General features: G+C 45.6%; 1 protein-coding gene across 1 annotated transcript in view; it reads right to left on the reverse strand.

The window, feature by feature from the left end:
• Nucleotides 1-4,228: 4,228 nt before the first annotated feature.
• SELENOM (selenoprotein M) overlaps nucleotides 4,229-18,116 on the reverse strand; it is a 36,040-nt gene continuing 22,152 nt past the window's right edge. Inside the window, exon 6 of the mRNA XM_073554797.1 lies at nucleotides 4,229-5,262. Coding sequence (XP_073410898.1) covers nucleotides 5,080-5,262 — 183 coding nt within the window. The 3' untranslated portion in view covers nucleotides 4,229-5,079. The remainder of the gene's footprint in view (nucleotides 5,263-18,116) is intronic.

Below are 18,116 nucleotides of genomic sequence, written 5' to 3' on the forward strand. Positions count from 1 at the left end.
GGCTGCTCACTTTCCGCAGTCCCGCATACTCGGGTGCCCTCTCTTTCAAGCCACGTATCCAAGCCCTTGCCTTCTCCTGCTGACTCCAACTCAAAAATATCTCCTGGATCCGTACATTCCTTGACCATGAAACTGCAAAAACGCTCGTGCATGCCCACATCATCTCCCGCCTTGACTATTGTAACCTCCTACTCTCTGGCCTCCCCTCTACCACTCTTGCTCCACTCCAATCTATCCTAAACTCTACTGGCCGACTAATCCACCTGTCTCCCCATTATTCCCCAGCCTCTCCTCTCTGCCAAGCCTTTCACTGGCTTCCTATTGTCCAGAGGCTCCAGTTCAAAACCCTAACTGTGACATACAAAGCCATCCACAACCTCCATACATCTGTGACATGGTCTCCTGGTACTTGCCTACATGCAACCTTCCCCTCTTATTTCTTCCCACAACTGCATACAAGACTTCTCCCGTGCTTTTCCCATACTCTGGAACTCTCTACCCCAACAAATCAGACTTTCACCTACGATGGAAACCTTCAAAAGGAATCTGAAGTGCCACCTCTACCGACAAGCCTACAACCTGCAGTGATCCTCACTCTACTGAACAGCCACATGACCAGCCCTACCCTCTCCTAGTCTATCCTCACCTATCCACTGTAGACTGTGAGCCCTCGTGGGCAGGGTCCTCTCTCCTTCTGTACTTGAGTGTGCCTTGTATTGCTCATGTTTATTGTACTTGTTTATGTATGTCCCTTTTTCACATGTAAAGCGCCATGGAATAAATGGCGCTATAAAAATGAATAATAACATAAGGGTACTTTTTGCCCCCCAGTGGATTTTATCTGTATATGTGCTGCACTTTATTCAAGCATGTTTAAATTTGACTAGGCAAATCCATGTTTGTTGGTACTATTGATGTTTTCAGTCATTTTCTATGTTACCAAATTCTTTGGAGAGGGATTCCTATTTTGAGGTTATTGCAATTCTGCACCCCTATGTACCTTCATGGGCATTTTCGAATATGTATTGATTAGACATAGGGATTCTATCTCTATATGGGATCTGGCACTATATGGCCTCATGGTCTCCTGATAAAGAGACTGGCTTTATGAAAATTCACATTTTTTCTGTAAAGTATACATTTACCAATAATTTTGTTATAGACTGCTATAGCTGTCCTTTCCACTTTGTGTGATTTGGTTTGAGGCACCTTTTTATAGCATTTGTGTGAAAAAATTTTAACCAGTGTTGAAATCAAGTGTTTTTATTATCATTGTATAAATACTCTTTTGGTGCTGCATGATTGTTGCAGGATCAATATGGTTGTAATTAATTCAGAGTGTTGCGCCCACTTTTTGTGTAAAGGAAATTGGGCTTGGGTAATATGCTTACTGTTTAACCAAAAAATGTTGTGCACTTCTTCTGATATAAACAATTTCCATTGTACCTCTGGCAGTATGTGTAGGGTCATTGTCCTGCTTGGAGGTGAACCTACACCCCCATCTAAAATAGACTGCTCACAAAAATAAAGGGAACACTAAAATACTGCATCCTAGATATTACTAAATGAAATATTCCAGTTGCAAATTTTTATTCATTACATAATGGGATGTGTTGAACAATTAAACATAAAAATGATGAATGTAAATCAAACTTGATATCCCATGAAGATATCAATTTGGAATGATACTCAAAATCAAAGTGGAAAATCAAATTAGACTGTTCCAACTTTAGTGGAAATGCCTCAAGACAAGGAAGTGATGCTCAGTAGCGTGTGTGGCCTCCATGTGCCTGTATGACCTCCCTACAATGCCTGGGTATGGTACTGATTAGGTGGCGGATGTTCTCCTGAGGAATCTCTTCCCAGACCTGGACTAAAGCATCCCACAACTCCTGGTGCAATGTGACGTTAGTGGACGGAGTGAGACATGATGTCCCAGATGTGCTCAATCAGATTCAGGTCTGGGGAACGGGCGGGCCAGTCCATAGCGTCAATGCCTACATCTTGCAGGAGCTGCTGACACACTCCAGCCATATGGGGTCTGGCATTGTCCTTCATTAGGAGGAACCCAGGGCCAACCGCACCAGCATATGGTCTCACAAGGGAAGGGGTCTGAGGATCTCATCTCGGTACCTAATGGCAGTCAGGCTACCTCTGGCGAGCACATGGAGGGCTGTGCGGCCCTCCAAAGAAATGCCACCCAACACCATTACTGACCCACTGCCAAACCGGTCATGCTGAAGGATGTTGCAGGCAGCAGATCGCTATCCACGGAGTCTTCAGACTCTGTCACACCTGTCACATGTGCTCAGTGTGAACCTGCTTTCATCTGTGAAGAGCACAGGGCGGCAGTGGCAAATTTGCCAATCCTGGTGTTCTGTGGCAAGTGCCAAGTGTCCTGCATGGTGTTGCGCTGTGAGCACAACCCCCCATATATGTGGACGTGAGGCCCTCAGACCATCCTCATGGAGTCTGTTTCGAACCGTTTGTGCAGACATATGCACATTTGTGGCCTGCTGGAGGTCATTTTGCAGGGCTCTGGCAGTGCTCCTCCTGCTCCTCCTTGCACAAAGGCGGAGGTAGCGGTCCTGCTGCTGGGTTGTTGCCCTCCTATGTCCCCCTCCACGTCTCCTTGTGTACTGGCCTGTCTCCTGGTAGCGCCTCCAGCCTCTGGGCACTATGCTGACAGACACAGTAAATCTTGCTACAGCTCGCATTGATGTGTCTTGATAATTACCAATAATTTTCATCTGTTGTCCATTCCATTTGCAGCACAGCATGTGAAATTGATTGTCAATCAGTGTTGCTTCCTAAGTGGACAGTTTGATTTCACAGAAGTTTGATTTACTTGGAATTAGATTCTGTTGTTTGTGTTCCCTTTATTTTTTTGAGCAGTGTATTTTGCTGCCTCTGACAAGTTTTCCTCCAGGATTGCCCTGTATGTGTTTAGCTCCATCCATCTTCTCATCAATTCTGACCAACTTCCCTGTCCCTGTTATAGAAAAGCATCCCCACAGCATGGTGCTGCCACCATGTTTGACGGTAGGGATGGTGTTTTCAGGGTCATGTACAGTGTTTTGCATTTATCCCAAAAAGTTCCCCTTTGGTCTCAACTGACTACCACCTTCATGCCAGCAGTGTCCCCAACACTTTTTTTTTTTTTTTTTTTTGCAAATAGGACTTTTCTTTTGGGTTGCTTTCAAAATGGCTTTCTTACCATTCTTCCATAAAATGCCAGATTTTATGGAGTACATGACTAAGAATTATCCTGTGAACAGATTCTCTCACCTAAACTGTGGATTTCTGCAGCTCCCTTAGAGTGACCTCGGGTCTCTTACCTGCTTCTCTACTTGGTTTTCTCCTTGCTTGGAATGTCAGTCTACGTGGACATCCATGTCGTTGTAGTTTTACAGTTGTGCCATACTCCTTCCATTTTTGGATGATTGAACTTCGTGCGATATTCAGCTTGCCAATTTTTTTTTTTTTTTATAATCTAACCCTGCTTTACTCTTTTACACAACCTTATTCTTGACCTGCCTGGTGTATTCCTTTTTGGTTTTCATGATACTGTTTGATCCCTATTGTTCTCAAACAAACCTGAGGCCTTCACAGAACAGCTGTAGTTATATTGTGTTGGGCTCAACGTACAAATTATTACTTCTGGAGTCAATTTGGTCACACAGGATTTTGAGGGGTATCAAACTGCAGGAGGCTGAATAGAAAGAAAATAAAAATTTGGCTCCAGCAAAATGGTGGCGCATGCACATTAGCATCAATCGGTAAGCAATAGATGCTTCTGTGCCGTCGCCAGCGACATTTTGCTGGAGATAATTTTTTTTTTTTTTTTTTCAGACTACAATTATTACTTGCAATGTTTAATATATTCAGGTCTCTGAAGGTTCAGTGACATATCATTTAAGCCACAATGATGATGAGGCCAGAGCACCAAAGAAAGCCCCATCCACAGGCCCCAAAGCATGAGAATCTCTAACTGAAAACTGCAAATACAGATTAAACCACCACAAGAAGGATTTCTTCAACCCAGGTATTGTTTTAATCAGTATAACAGTGCCAACCTGACAATTCCTGTAGTTTACTTAGAGAACCTGTAATCAGGATTTTGCTAAGTTTGTGCATGTTACATGAAAAATTGTGGAAAAGTTGATGGGCTTATGCATACTTTTTCAAGGCACTGTAAATGTTGGAGTATGCTTTCTGGCAAACGCGCTAGATTTGATATGTTTGTTTATTGGGTTGATTTAAAACTTTATGCACAAAATACAATTTTGAAAACAAATCGTGCATTTTAATATTTTTATTATGAAAGTCTATACTCTCCTGAGGTGTAAAATTCCTATCACCAAACATCATCAAGGACGGTTTACATCTGCTCTCAACCAGGAAACTTTGTAGCTGAGAACTTCATTCATGTCCAAGGAGACAAATGGCGATCAGATGATGTCAGAGAGCAATTTTATCATAAAAAACCCATTAAATAAACTGATCCTTCATAATGAACTCCTTTCCACCTTGCTGCATCCCTGCGACTATAAGCTTATCCCGAAATCTCATCTATTCTACAGCTCATGCAAAGATGGCACTTGTAAACTCTAGTAGTACATTCAACAATCCAAACGTCTTCTAATAAAGACCACCAACACATTACTAGTCTGACTGTTATTCCCTTTTTTATGACTTTAGTACCAGTCTGCCATGCCAACCCTACCTTTAAGACATAGTAAATGGGGCTCTGGTGTCTAAAAGGAATTATGCCAGAACTACCATGTTATACCAGGTGCTGTGCAAGATGTAAGAGGCCGAGGCTCAGAGCACCTATTGCTGCTTGCAGTATTAAGAAAAGACTATGCTGGACCATTTGCTTTTCGGTCTTGAGATATGAGAAGACAACTAGTTGGGTTATTTAGTAAGTGCAGTAGTTTAGTGTTGTGCTCTTCTACAATCATTAGTGTTTTGTGTAGCATTTCTATTCCCATTTTGCTTAATTTTAACTCTATGATGCAATTGTCTCTGATGTGTTTTCTTGACAGACCTATGGCAGATAAGTACTAAGTAAAGCTACTACAACTCCTCCTTTGTATCCCCCACAGGTTTCTCTTCTACATCATCCAGTGTCTTTTGTCTTGCTGGTGCACTTTGGAATTCTTGGGGGACTGGGGAATCTGGGCTTTCCTTCTTGTAAAATCCCAGATCCTTCAGTAGTTGGTTAATTTCTTTTCTTCTCATGTTGCTAAGTCCAATTCTCTGTAATAGATGATAAATACCACAATTTGTTTTGTGTCCTTGGACTGAATGCATTTAGGTTGAACATGATCTAAAAGCTCTAAGTGGAACATATAACCGATGGTGGCAATTTACACACAAACAGATATAATTTTGCTTGTGCAAGAAAAATTATCACTGAAATTAAATTCCACCCATGGGACCTTGAACTGGAAAAAGTCTCTAAAGAGGTTTGCAATATGTCACATCTGCAGATCATGTGAAGGGCACGCTTAACCCCTAATATTCCAATGTTATTTTCACTTATTGTTAGAATCGCCCCAGAATGTGTTAAGAACCAGTTACAAGATTGTAAAATGGCAATGAATTTTATAGCTATAAAGGTGCAGGTGAAAATTCACAAGCAACAAGGACAGAAGTTAATGTGTTACTTGATGTTGAAGTGTAATCACAGAAATTCACTTTAAAAAGAAGTTGTCAAGTTGGAAATGCCCTCAGATAATCAGTCACCTGCAGATCAAACACCTATTATCAGTCTTTTCAGCTCCTCCTGCTTTATAAGGTTACATTAACTCCCTCACTCCAGAACCAATTTGTTTTTTTGTATTTTTTTCCTCATTTTCACATAACCATAACTTTTTTTATTCTTGCACTGAGAAATTTTTTTCTTTTTTTTTTTGCAGAACGTGTCTGTTTTAAAACGACACCACTCATTTTTCAATATGGATTAAAGGAAAATGGCAAAAAAACGGTCCAAGCGTAGTGAATTAATGAAGAAAATACACCACAATTCCACCATTGCTTTTGGGCTGTTATTTTTAAGGTGCTAATTGAGCTATGAAAATGAACTTGAAACTTAATTCTTCATGTCCTTAAAGATTTGGTATCTCTGTAATCGTACCGTTTTAGCTATTTTTAAGCCAATGAAAAAAAATCTGAATTTTGTAGGAAAAAACCTTTTGGCTTGTATCACCATTTTCCGAGACCCATAACTTGTTTTTTTATATTACCATTAATTGAGTTGTGTGGGGACTTTTTTTGTTTGTTTTTCTGCCTCATTGAGGTGGCCGGAATTGTCATTTCTACAATATACATCAATACTGTGGTACTGCTTTATATAGTACAAATACGGTTTCCTATGACGTCCAACCACAGTCATATGATGGACATGTGGCCAGCATAACAATCCATTGGTTCCCTCTGATCACGGGGAGGGGTGTATGGGCAAACCAAACGAACGTCCTGGTCTTATTGCAGAGCTCCTCCTGGGGTTTTGTATTTAGACACTCCTCAAAAATCAAAAGCTTTACAGTATGAGACTGCGTAAAAATTTGCAATTTTGAAAACAAAAATTAAGTTTTTTAGCCTCTCAAACTGTTTTAGCCTCAAATTTGTTATTTTTACAATGGATAATATGAGAAGTTGGACCCCAATAATTTTACGCAATTTCTTCTGAACACAATACTACCCGATTATGTTGTCAAAAACTGCTGGATGGGCACATGGCAAGGCCTAGAAAGGCAAGAGCCCAATTTGATTTTTGGAACGTGAATTTGTCTGTAATAGATTGTGAATGCCATGTCGCATTTGCAGAGCCCCTGGCATGCCAAAACAGCAGAAAGTAACCCCCGAAAAGTGACCCTTTTTTTTTTGGAAACTAGACCCCCTCAAGGAATTGATCTAGTGGTGTTCTGAGCATTTTTAACCTACAAGTGATTCAAAAAACTTTATCAAATTTTAGATGAGAAAACAAAATATTTTTTCACTAAAATACCATTTTAGCACCAAATTTATCATTTCCATGAGGTGTAATAGAAGAAAATAGATCCCAAAACTTGATATGCAATTTTTACTGAATGTGGAATTACCCCATATGTGGCTGTACACTACTGGTTAAGCACACGGCAGGGATAGGATGGGAAGGAGCGCAACTTGGATTTTAGAATGCAGATTCCATTTGAACAGGTTGTGGGCTCCATTAGCCAAGCCCGTGAGGTGCCAAAACAGCAGAAACCCCCCCCCCCCCCATAAGTAACCCCGTTTAGAGCATTTTAACCTACAAATGATTCACAAAGCTTCATAACATTGAGATATGAAAACAAAAAAACACACTTTTTTTTTACACTAAAATACTGTCCTGTCACAAAATTTATAACAGGAGAAAATGGACCCCAAAATGCGTTATGCAATTTTTAATTAACATGGCAGTACCTCATATGTGGTTGCACACAGCTGAGATGGGACGGGAAAGAATGCTACTTGGCTTTTTTAGAACACAGTCTACTAAATTCTGCTTGCCATTAACCGAGCACTTGAAGTTCCAGCTCAGCAAGTGACCCCGTATTGGAAACTTCACTTAAGGATTTCATCTAGGGGTGTATGAGTATTTTGAATCCACAGGTGCCTCACAGAATTTTAGAATATTGGGAAGTGGAAAATATAACTTCAATTGCAAAAATGTAATTTTTTTTCTTTGCTGCAGTTTTGTCAGTTACAAAAGGGTTAGTTTCTGACGAATGTGATGATGCCCTATATGTCTATATGTTGTTGGAAACTACTGTTGAGCCATATGTCATGGCTGAGAAGAAAGGAACGCTATTTGGCTTTTAGAGCACAGATTTTGTTAGAATAGTTTGCGGGCGACATTGCGGAGCCCCGAAGGTGCTAGAACAACAGAAAATCCCCAAATGTGACCCCATTGCAGAAATTGCACCTATTAATGAATTAAAAGGATGATGGCATGATGTCAGTTCCCGGGCAGCGCGCAATGCACATGCCCGAGAACAGTTATCACAGCGCAGGCGCCGGCATACAACACAAGAGGAGGTGGAGGCACACAGGGGCATGATGGATGGATGGAAGGCGGCGCCCAGACACAAGATGGAGGGCATGATGGGAGGGCTGGGAGGCGGCGCCCAGACGCAAGACGAGAGCATGATGGATGGCTTGGAGGCGGTGCCCAGATGCAAGACAGGGGCATGATGGACGGATGGGAGGCGGCTGATACAGGGGAACACACCATACCTATGGGACGCATTACAGGTATGAGGACCTAGTTATAAAAGTCAATATTTCGGTGTTACTATGGGTCAGAAACAGAAGAGCCACCTTCACAGAGTGCAGCCTTAGTGCTGCTGAAGGTGGCTCTTTTACTTAAAAACGCCCTGGGGGGGGTGACAGGTTCCTTTTAAGTTATGGCTACATCGACTATTTTGTAACATCCACGCTAGCCTTCATCCTGAAGAATTGCAAACATGCCAGTCTAGTACCCATACATTGTGACTCCATACTACATAGTGTCCATCTTGTACTTCTGGAGCCACTCCTGTAAATGATGTATGCTATCCCCGCTACATTAATGCCAAATGTGGCCGCTTACTGTGGTTTAGCCACAGCGGGGTTCAGAAGAAGAGGGCATTTGGATTTGGGAGTGCAGATTCCACTAAATTTTTTTTTCATTTTTTTTTTTTACAGCCATGCCACTTTTCCAGAGTCTTTGTTCTACCAGTAACGTGGGAGCCCTTTATATTTCCAGTGGCAGATGATGCACCTGAGTGGGCTGGTTTTGTGCGGGATAAGTTAGGGTTTTTGTTGATAACATTTTGGAGTACATAATAATTTTCGATCGCTTCCAGTATTGGTCTGATTCACATTCTTGAATTCTACACTGAGCCCTTACATTGGGGGTTTTTATGTAAATTCCACAAAAATGAAATTCAGACTGAACCACTTACTATAATGAGGCAGATAGAGACACTGTGTATGCTTTTTGGTGTTTGCTCCGGTGGCGTCCATCTTTTTAGGCAGGCACAAAATGGCAGTCATCCACACTTGTTCGCTGAAAAGATGCCTAAAATAACGTGACACCACCGGAACAGGGACCAGACTGAGTCCAAATTGACTCAACCTGCATCATAAGTGAGTGCTTCTATCGGGGGGGGGGTTTTGTTTGATTGTCATTTTTGGGGATTTACATGGAAACCCTGACGAAAGCACTCATCAGAGAGCACAAGATGCATGTAACCTGAGCCTTATTCAGATTTTTAGGAGGCAGAATGAACAAATAGACAGCAGTACAAGAATAATACTTATTTCTTTTTGTTTTTTTTGCAAAGTTCACCATATCTAGGGGTCATTAGATGACCTCATGGTACCATGGCAATGATTGGCACCCACTTGTTAGGGTCGGCGGAACGCACCAGATATAAATAATAAAAGGTGCGTTCGCCGCCCGGGGTCCACCGTGCGGTAGATAAGACCGCTGCTGGACAATGGCAGATACACCACTAGGTGAAGTACTGCGCTCGGGTTAATGTCACCCGAACGCTAAGAGCGGCTCTGTTCAGACACAGAGTCGCTACACAGTAAACAACACAAAGACGCTGGCCCTATTAGCCTCACAGGATAACCAGCGGGTGGCATTGAAACCGCCAAAGGACGCTGCTACCGCAGCGCAGCAATAACTATAGCTGCTAGACGGCGCCGGAAAGCCGGACACCTCCGGACGCTAGTGTGCAGTGCAGGAAGCACAGTGGCGCTTGGCTTGCCACTAATGGGAGCTGACTATCACCAACACTCTGTCACCATTCGTAATATTAGAGGGAAGGGGTTTCTTAATATGTCAGTCACCAGAACATGCATCCATCACCATTCACACTCAGCATAATATGCTACACTAGCGCATGGTAGAGCCGCCATGCGGGCTTTTTATAGCCATGCGCTTCCGGGACCTACCAATCAGATCCGACGCAGGACCTGAGCACGTGACCTCTGCTCTCCAGTTAGAGGTCAAGTTGCGGGCATGCCCAGTAGCACGGCACGAGGACTTAGCCTCTGGAGCGGTTCCCTGCTGAGCAGGTTGCGCTACCAGTGCTGCACCAGAGGTGGCAGCAACATCCAGGCTCACAGAACAAGTCTGAGCAGCACGCCTGGCTCGCCGTGATTGCTGAGCAGGGCCCTGAGTGGTCGGAGCGGAATGGGAGACCGCAGAATGTATGGCTCTGGATTCCTGCTGTGCAGAGCCAGAAATCCGACCCCTAACATTACCCCCCCTCCTAGGGCCCACCCCCTGCGCTTCACTGCGCTCAAAAGCCACGATCAGGAGTGGTGCGTGGATGTTTTCCACCGGCTCCCAGGTTCGAGCCTCAGGCCCATGACCCTTTCAATCCACTAAATAAAATTTTTTGCCACGGACAAACCTGCACCCTACGATGGCATTAACCTCAAACTCGTCTGACAACCCGGCCGATGACTCAGAAAACCGGGCCATGTGAACTGGTTTGAGGAGGGACACGTGAAACACGTCCAAAATGGCTAAATGTGGAGGAAGAGCCAGGTGATAGACCACCGAGCTAATTCGCTCGAGGACCTTGAAAGGTCCAATGTAACGTGGCGCGAACTTGGGGGACTCGACCCGCAGTTTGATATTTCGGGTGGAGAGCCACACCATGTCGCCAGGGGAGAAGCTTGGAGCGGTTCGCCGATGCGTGTCGGCGGACGCCCTCATCCTTTCCTTAGAAGCACGGATAGCATCCTGAGTGCGATCCCAAATGTCCCGGGCCTCCACTGCCCAGTCTGCCACCCTGGAGTCAGTGGAGGACACTGGCATCAGGACAGGGACGCGTGGATGTTGGCCGTAGTTTAGGAGAAAGGGCGTCTGTGGAATCAGCCACCGCATTGTTTAGGGCAAATTCGGCCCATGGTAGCAAGGATGCCCAGTCATCCTGCCTGGCAGAAGCAAAATGCCGTAGGTAGGTGACCAAGGTCTGATTGGCTCTCTTGACCAATCCGATTGTCTCGGGATGGTAAGTGGAGGACAGATTTAGCTCGATGCTGAGTAAGCTGCAAAGCTCCCTCCAAAACCGAGATGCGAACTGGGGACCTCTATCACTAATGATTTTGTCCGGCATGCCATGTAGGTGGAATACGTGCTTGATGAACAAAGTGGCAAGACCACGAGCGGACGGCAACCGTGCGAGTGGTACCAAATGCACCATTTTGGAAAAATGGTCGGTGACCACCCAGATGACCGTACTGGTACTAGACTTGTGCATGCCAACCATCTCCCAAGGTCTATCCGCCACTGGCAGGGGATACAGCAGCCCCGCCGGCCTCTGTCTAGAGGGTCTGTTCCGAGCACACGAGATGCATGCTTGCACGTATTCCTTAACATCTCGAGCCATATGTGGCCACCAATATGACCTTGCCAGGAGTTCGGTGGTCCGTTTATTACCAAAATGACCACCCACCCTGGAGGCATGTGTCCAGGCGAGGACCTCAGGCCGTAGCTGAGGAGGCACCAAGGTCTTGCCGGGTGGCACTGACTTGAGAGCCACTGGAGCCACGGTCGTAAAACTCCGGCGGGAGGATTAACCGAGGCTCAGCCTCCCCTTCCTCCGCCGAAACCACCGAGCGAGAGAGAGCATCCGCACGGACATTCTTCTCTCCTGATAGGTAATGCAAGGTGAAGTGGAAGCGGGAGAAAAAGAGCGACCACCTGGCCTGACGAGAGTTCAGGCGTTGGGCCGTCTGTAGGTAGACCAGGTTTTTATGGTCCGTATAGACCTGGAAGGGAAACCGCACTCCATCCCAGGAGATGTCTCCACTCTGAAAAGGCCAACTTCATGGCTAGCAGCTCCCTGTCCCCGATGGAGTAATTCTTCTCTGCCGGTGCAAAGGTCTTTGAGAAGAAGCAGGGATACGTCCGACCTTGAGCATCCTTTTGGAAAAGGACTGCTCCTGCCCCGACAGAAGAGGCATCTACCTCCAGTATAAATGGTTTGTTCACATCGGGATGATGTAAAATGGGAGCGCCAGCAGAATTAGATTTTATAGCCGAGAAGGCCTTGGAGACCTGTTTGTCCAAGCATTAGGGTTAGCTCCTTTCTTCGTGACAGCAACCAGAGGAGCAACCAGTGTGGAAAAGTGAGGTATAAACTGCCGGTAATAATTGACGAACCCTAAAAAGCGCTGCACCGTTTTGAGTGAATGAGGTTCTTGCCAATCCGTTACCGCTTGCAGTTTGGCAGGATCCATAGCCAACCCCTGGGCCGAGATGATGTAGCCCAGGAACGGCAAGGACTCCTGCTCAAACTGGCACTTTTCCAGCTTGGCGAAAAGGGAATTCGCCCGTAGACGGTCGAAGACCCTGCAGATGATGTCTCTTCGGTGAGTGGCCAAATCTGGTGAAAAAATGAGAATGTCATCCAGATAGACCACCACCGAGGTAGAGAGCATGTCGCGAAAGACGTCGTTGACAAAATCCTGGAAGATAGCAGGCGCATTACAAAGGCCGAAGGGCATGACCAGATATTCATAGTGGCCATCCCTGGTATTAAAGGCTGTCTTCCACTCGTCTCCTTCGCGAATGCGGATCAGGTTGTATGCCCCCCGTAGATCTAGTTTTGTAAAGATCCGGGCTCCTCGCAATCTGTCAAACAGTTCAGAGATCAGCGGAAGAGGGTATTTACTTTTTACAGTTATGGCATTGAGACCTCTGTAGTCAATGAAGGGACATAACTCTCCGCTCTTCTTCTGAACGAAGAAGAACCCTGCACCAGCAGGCGACACCGATTTTCTAATAAAACCCCTAGCCAGGTTCTCCCGGATATATTGTGACATAGCTTCTGTCTCGGGGAGTGAAAGTGGATACACACAGCCTCTAGGAGGTTCTGTGCCTGGCATGAGGTCTATCGGGCAATCGTATGGACGGTGTGGCGGGAGCGTCTCCTCAGATTTTTTGGAGAAGATGTCCGCGTACTGGTGGTAGGGTTTAGGTAGCGCGGAGAGATCCGCAGGCACTTCAGTGGAGGACACTTGAAGACTGCCCCTCAGACACCTTCCCTCACAGTTCTTGCTCCAGGCGAGTATCTTCCCTGTCGCCCACTCGATATAAGGGGAGTGGCAACGGAGCCAGGGAACCCCGAGAAGCACCTGATCGATGCCATCGGGCAAGATGAGCAGGGACAGAGTCTCATGATGAGAGGGTGAGATAAAGAGCCCAAGTGGAGCTGTCTGATGGGTCACCTGAGAGGGTAACGGTGCTCCGTTAACGACCCTGATGGTCAGAGGCTGTGTTAATAGTATCAGGGGAATGGCATGTTTCTGGGCGAAGGTAGAAGACCTAAAGTTCCCCTCGGCCCCGGAATCCACGGTAACCTCTGCCTCCCAGGTGGAGGACCCACTGTCTAAGATGCCCTGGAATACCGGTTTGGGTGGGAAGGGTTTCATATTGGACTGCCCACCACCTACGGCCACTGGACGTGGACTTTTTTTGCCCACAGAGGACACGTGCTAGCCGGATGACCAAACTGTCGGCACAGATAGCAACGTACAGAGCTTCGCATCGGCCGTGGCTTTGAGCCGGTGCGAGACACCTCCATAGGTTCGGAGGGTAAAAGCTCCTGTGCGGGGTATGTTAGCGGCTCGGTGAATGTGGGAGCCAAGTGAACCTTACGTCTGGATTGTGCCCGTTCCAACCCGCGCTCCGTAAACCGGAGGTCAATGCGGGTGGAAACGGCAATCAATTCCTCCAGACTTGCGGGAACCTCTCTGGTAGCTAGAGCATCTTTAACGTGCTCAGCTAACCCTCTCCAAAACACCGGGACTAAAGCTTTGTCCGGCCACTCTAACTCTGAAGCCAATGTCTGGAACCGGATGGCATAATGGCTGACCGAGAGTGAGCCCTGAGTTAGGGATAGCAATTGCAGGGAGGTGTCGTGCGTGATCCGTGGCCCCAAAAAGACCTGCTTCAGGGCCGTGAGGAACTGAGCAGCACCCTGAACCACAGGATCATCACGTTCCCACAACGGTGTAGCCCACTGTAATGCCCGGCCAGACAAGAGTGACACAATTAGCCGGCTCTGTAGGAAACCGTGCAGCCAGTAACTCAAGCTGATTTGAGCACTGGCTCACGAATCTCCTACAGGTGGCGCTGTCACCCGAAAACTTGTCTGAAAGCAGGAGGCGAGTAACTGTCGGCGTGGGCAAAAGTGCGGGCACAAGTGAGACAGCCTCAGCGACTGTCTGAGCGGCAGCCGAGTTGGCGCTTTCAATTGCCGCAAACCTGCTTTCCAGCTGCCGAAAATAGCGCTGCAACTGCTGCACGTCTGCCATTACCAGCCAGACCCTGGCGCTAGTGTAATGTTAGGGTCGGCGGAACGCACCAGATAGAAATAATAGAAGGTGCGTTCGCCGCCCAGAGTCCACTGTGCGGTAGATAAGACCGCTGCTGGACAATGGCAGATACACCACTAGGTGAAGTACTGCGCTCGGGTTAATGTCACCTGAACGCTAAGAGCGGCTCTGTTCAGACACAGCGTCGCTACACAGTAAACACAAAGACGCTGGCCCTGTTAGCCTCACAGGATAACCAGCGGGTGGTGTTGCAACCGCCAATGGACGCTGCTACCGCAGCGCGGCAATAACTATAGCCGCTAGACGACGGCGCCGGAAAGCCAGACACCGTCGGACGCTAGTGTGCAGTGCAGGAAGCACAGTGGCTTGGCTTGCCACTAATGGGAGCTGACTATCACCAACACTCTGTCACCATTCGTAATATTAGAGGGAAGGGGTTTCTTAATAAGTCAGTCACCAGAACATGCATCCATCACCATTCACACTCAGCATAATATGCTACACTAGCGCATGGTAGAGCCGCCATGTGGGCTTTTTATAGCCATGCGCTTCCGGGACCTTCCAGTACCCTGGAAGGAACCAATCAGATCTGATGCAGGACCTGAGCACGTGACCTCTGCTCTCCAGTTAGAGGTCAAGTTGCGGGCATGCCCAGTAGCACGGCACGAGGACTTAGCCTCTGAAGCGGTTCCCTGCTGAGCAGGTTGCGCTACCAGTGCTGCACCAGAGGTGGTAGCAACATCCAGGCTCACAGAACAAGTCTGAGCAGCACGCCTGGCTCGCCGTGATTGCTGAGCAGGGCCCTGAGTGGTCGGAGCGGAATGGGAGACCGCTGAATGTACGGCTCTGGATTCCTGCTGTGCAGAGTCAGAAATCCGACGCTTAACACCACTATTACAATCGTGGATGGTTGAACCTGTCAAGTGGGGGGTCTTTTAACCCCCTTTTAACCACTTGGATACCTGCAACAGCGGTATTTAAGGGTTTAATCGGCCCCCATCTGTTCCAAAACCGGCTGGGGCCGATACCGAAGGGTGTCGGTTGGCATGTACTGTGGTCTCCCATGGGAATTTTGCCGGTGGGGTGGGGAGGTGCTATTCACTTTTTCCCGATCGTTGTTTTAAAACAGCTGTGAGGGGAAAAAGGCCCCTTAGCAACCACCGTTTTAATGCATATTGGCAGTCGTTAAGTAAACTGGGAAATAACTGGTGTCACTAGCCTGTTTGAGAGTCAAGAATGCTATGGACAAATTGTATTTTGTGGTGGCAAGCAGTAGGCTAGTCACCTGCATAGCTAGGGAAAAGCTATTAGCTCAACTCTATTAATGATGTCTAAACAGACTGCATGAACGATCCAGGCAGTCAGAAAGTAAATCAAGTTGATCACTGTGGTGTGTGTGCCCGATTTGCCATATCTTGCTAGTTGATGCCACCTTTTGGGTCACTTTCGTTAGTCCATTATCTGTATCTAAAATATGGCATACAACGACATAAATAATTTTTACATTCTCCAAAATCCATGTTCCCTCTAAGTGTCCAAAAGGTGCACACCACATCTTTTGCCACACAGCAATGATACATTTGCCTAATTTGACTTTACCCAATGGAATTCCACTTTGAATCTACTGCGTTGAAGGGAACTACTTGTTGTCATGAGTCAGACTAATCAAGGAGACTGTAATCCTTCTGGTAGGAACGGACATATGACTGCTGCAGCAAATCACTAGCTGCACCAATGGCCAGTGACCAATACTGTTGTGGCCAGTGGTATTTGGCAGCGGTCATATGTCCATATGGCCTGACGAGATGTGCACAGACTGACTTGGTATATCCTGTTCCAGTCATAAGTTCATGTGACTGCGGGAGCCAAGCCAGGGCTCTTTAACCCCTTAATGACCGCCAATATGTCTTTTAATTGACGTGAGCTATAAGAGAATAGCATCCCCATACAGTTGACAATCCAGCAGCTGTCTGCTGTACACTATAGCTGACAAATTGCTGCATCATCCACGATCAGTGTTTGCACCGTCCAAATAATTTTAACCCCTTAGATGCTGCTGTGAATAGTGACAACATCATATAAATGGTTGAGTGTGGGGGCTTCCTCTTTATCCCCATCGGCACCCTAAGATCATGATTGTGTAGTCCTGATGTTTGCCATGGCAATTCACGACCAAATAGCAGCCTTAGAGCCTGATGGCTGTTGTAACCTGTTCCGAAGTTAGCGGCATTTAGGTGGTAAAAATGCACGTTTTCATTTCTGTCATGCCACTTTGCATTAATTCCTGAAAATGACCTGAAGGGTTAATAAACTACCTGATAGCAGTTTTCAATATCTAAGGGTGTGTTGTTTTTAAAATGGCATAACTTTTGGGGGGTTTCCAATATATAGGACCCCCAAAGTCACTTCAAACCTAGATAGGTCCCTAAAAAAAAATGTTGTAAATTTCCATGATAAAATGAAAAATTACTGCTACATTTTTTAAACCTCCTAAAATGCTAACAAAATAAAAGAACATTTTACAAATGGTGCTGATGTAAAGCAGACATGTGGGAAATGTTATTTATGAATTTTTGTGTGGTATGACAATCTGGATTAAAGGGATAAGCATTAAAACTTTGAAAATTGCTAATTTTTTAACATTTTTCTCAAATTTCTGATTTTTTTTATAAATAAAAACAAAACATATTGACCTAAATTTACCGTTATCATAAAGTACAATGTGTTACGAAAAAACAATCTCAAAATCACTGGGATTTGTTGAAGCGTTCCAGAGTTATTACCACATAAAGTGACACTGGTCAGATTTAAAAAATTTGACTCCTTCACTAAGGGGTTAAGGCCACTTTCATATGGTCAAAATACTGGCGGTTTTGTATCCGTATTATAGAAGCAACACATGTACCGCCTGTTGTTCATTAGAACCAGAGTTAGTGACCTAGAAGCCAGTTGAGATGTAACAGTGTTCTACATCATCCACGGGAAGTCAGGATGTCAAGGTGAAAATATATTTTCTTATATAACTTTTATATTTTTATACTGTGAAACAATAAGTTTTTCCTAATTGCTTGCTAATGCAAATGTAACTGTATTAAAGATGGCTGCCAGTGTTCACTTTCACTTAAATTCAGTGTCTAAAGAGTTAAGTTAAGTTTCATTTCTCCTAAAAAAGATAACTCAGGAATGTGAAGAAGAAGTAACCATTGGGAGACGTTTTGACGAATCAGAGAGAGACTGGACACTAGATGTATACTGCATAAACCCCGCCTAATGCACGCCTTCCCCTAACACTCAATATAGTATTGTGTATTTGTAAATAAAAGCCAGTTGTTGTACTGCTCCTGACAGGTGTGGATGCAGGACATTAGCTAAGACTGAATCAGCTGCGTGTCTGAGTCATTCTTAATCGGTACCAGATGTTTTGCGCAACACGGTAAGTGAGATCATATACACTGTATGTGTCACACTTGCTAGTGTCTCAGCCGTTATTGGTTTGTCTGTGGTCTCCTTGGGTCTGAGGGGTGACCGGTCGAGTGGTGAGACTGAGTGCGATCCTGTGCCACGCTCTGAACCAGCAACTGAGAGACGTCGCATTCTGCGCGTCCTCGTGTACACCACACCTCCTCCACCGGTCATTGTACTCCATTCAACCACCCTACCCGTGACTATTGTCTAGTAGTGAAGTGGAGTGATAAATTGAGCTAGTTGCAGATTGTGGGGCAACCTAGAGGAAGGGATAG

This window comes from Dendrobates tinctorius, unplaced genomic scaffold (assembly GCF_039654945.1).
Source record: "Dendrobates tinctorius isolate UK_male_01 unplaced genomic scaffold, ASM3965494v1 ptg000213l, whole genome shotgun sequence".
In the NCBI taxonomy this organism is placed as follows: domain Eukaryota; kingdom Metazoa; phylum Chordata; class Amphibia; order Anura; family Dendrobatidae; genus Dendrobates; species Dendrobates tinctorius.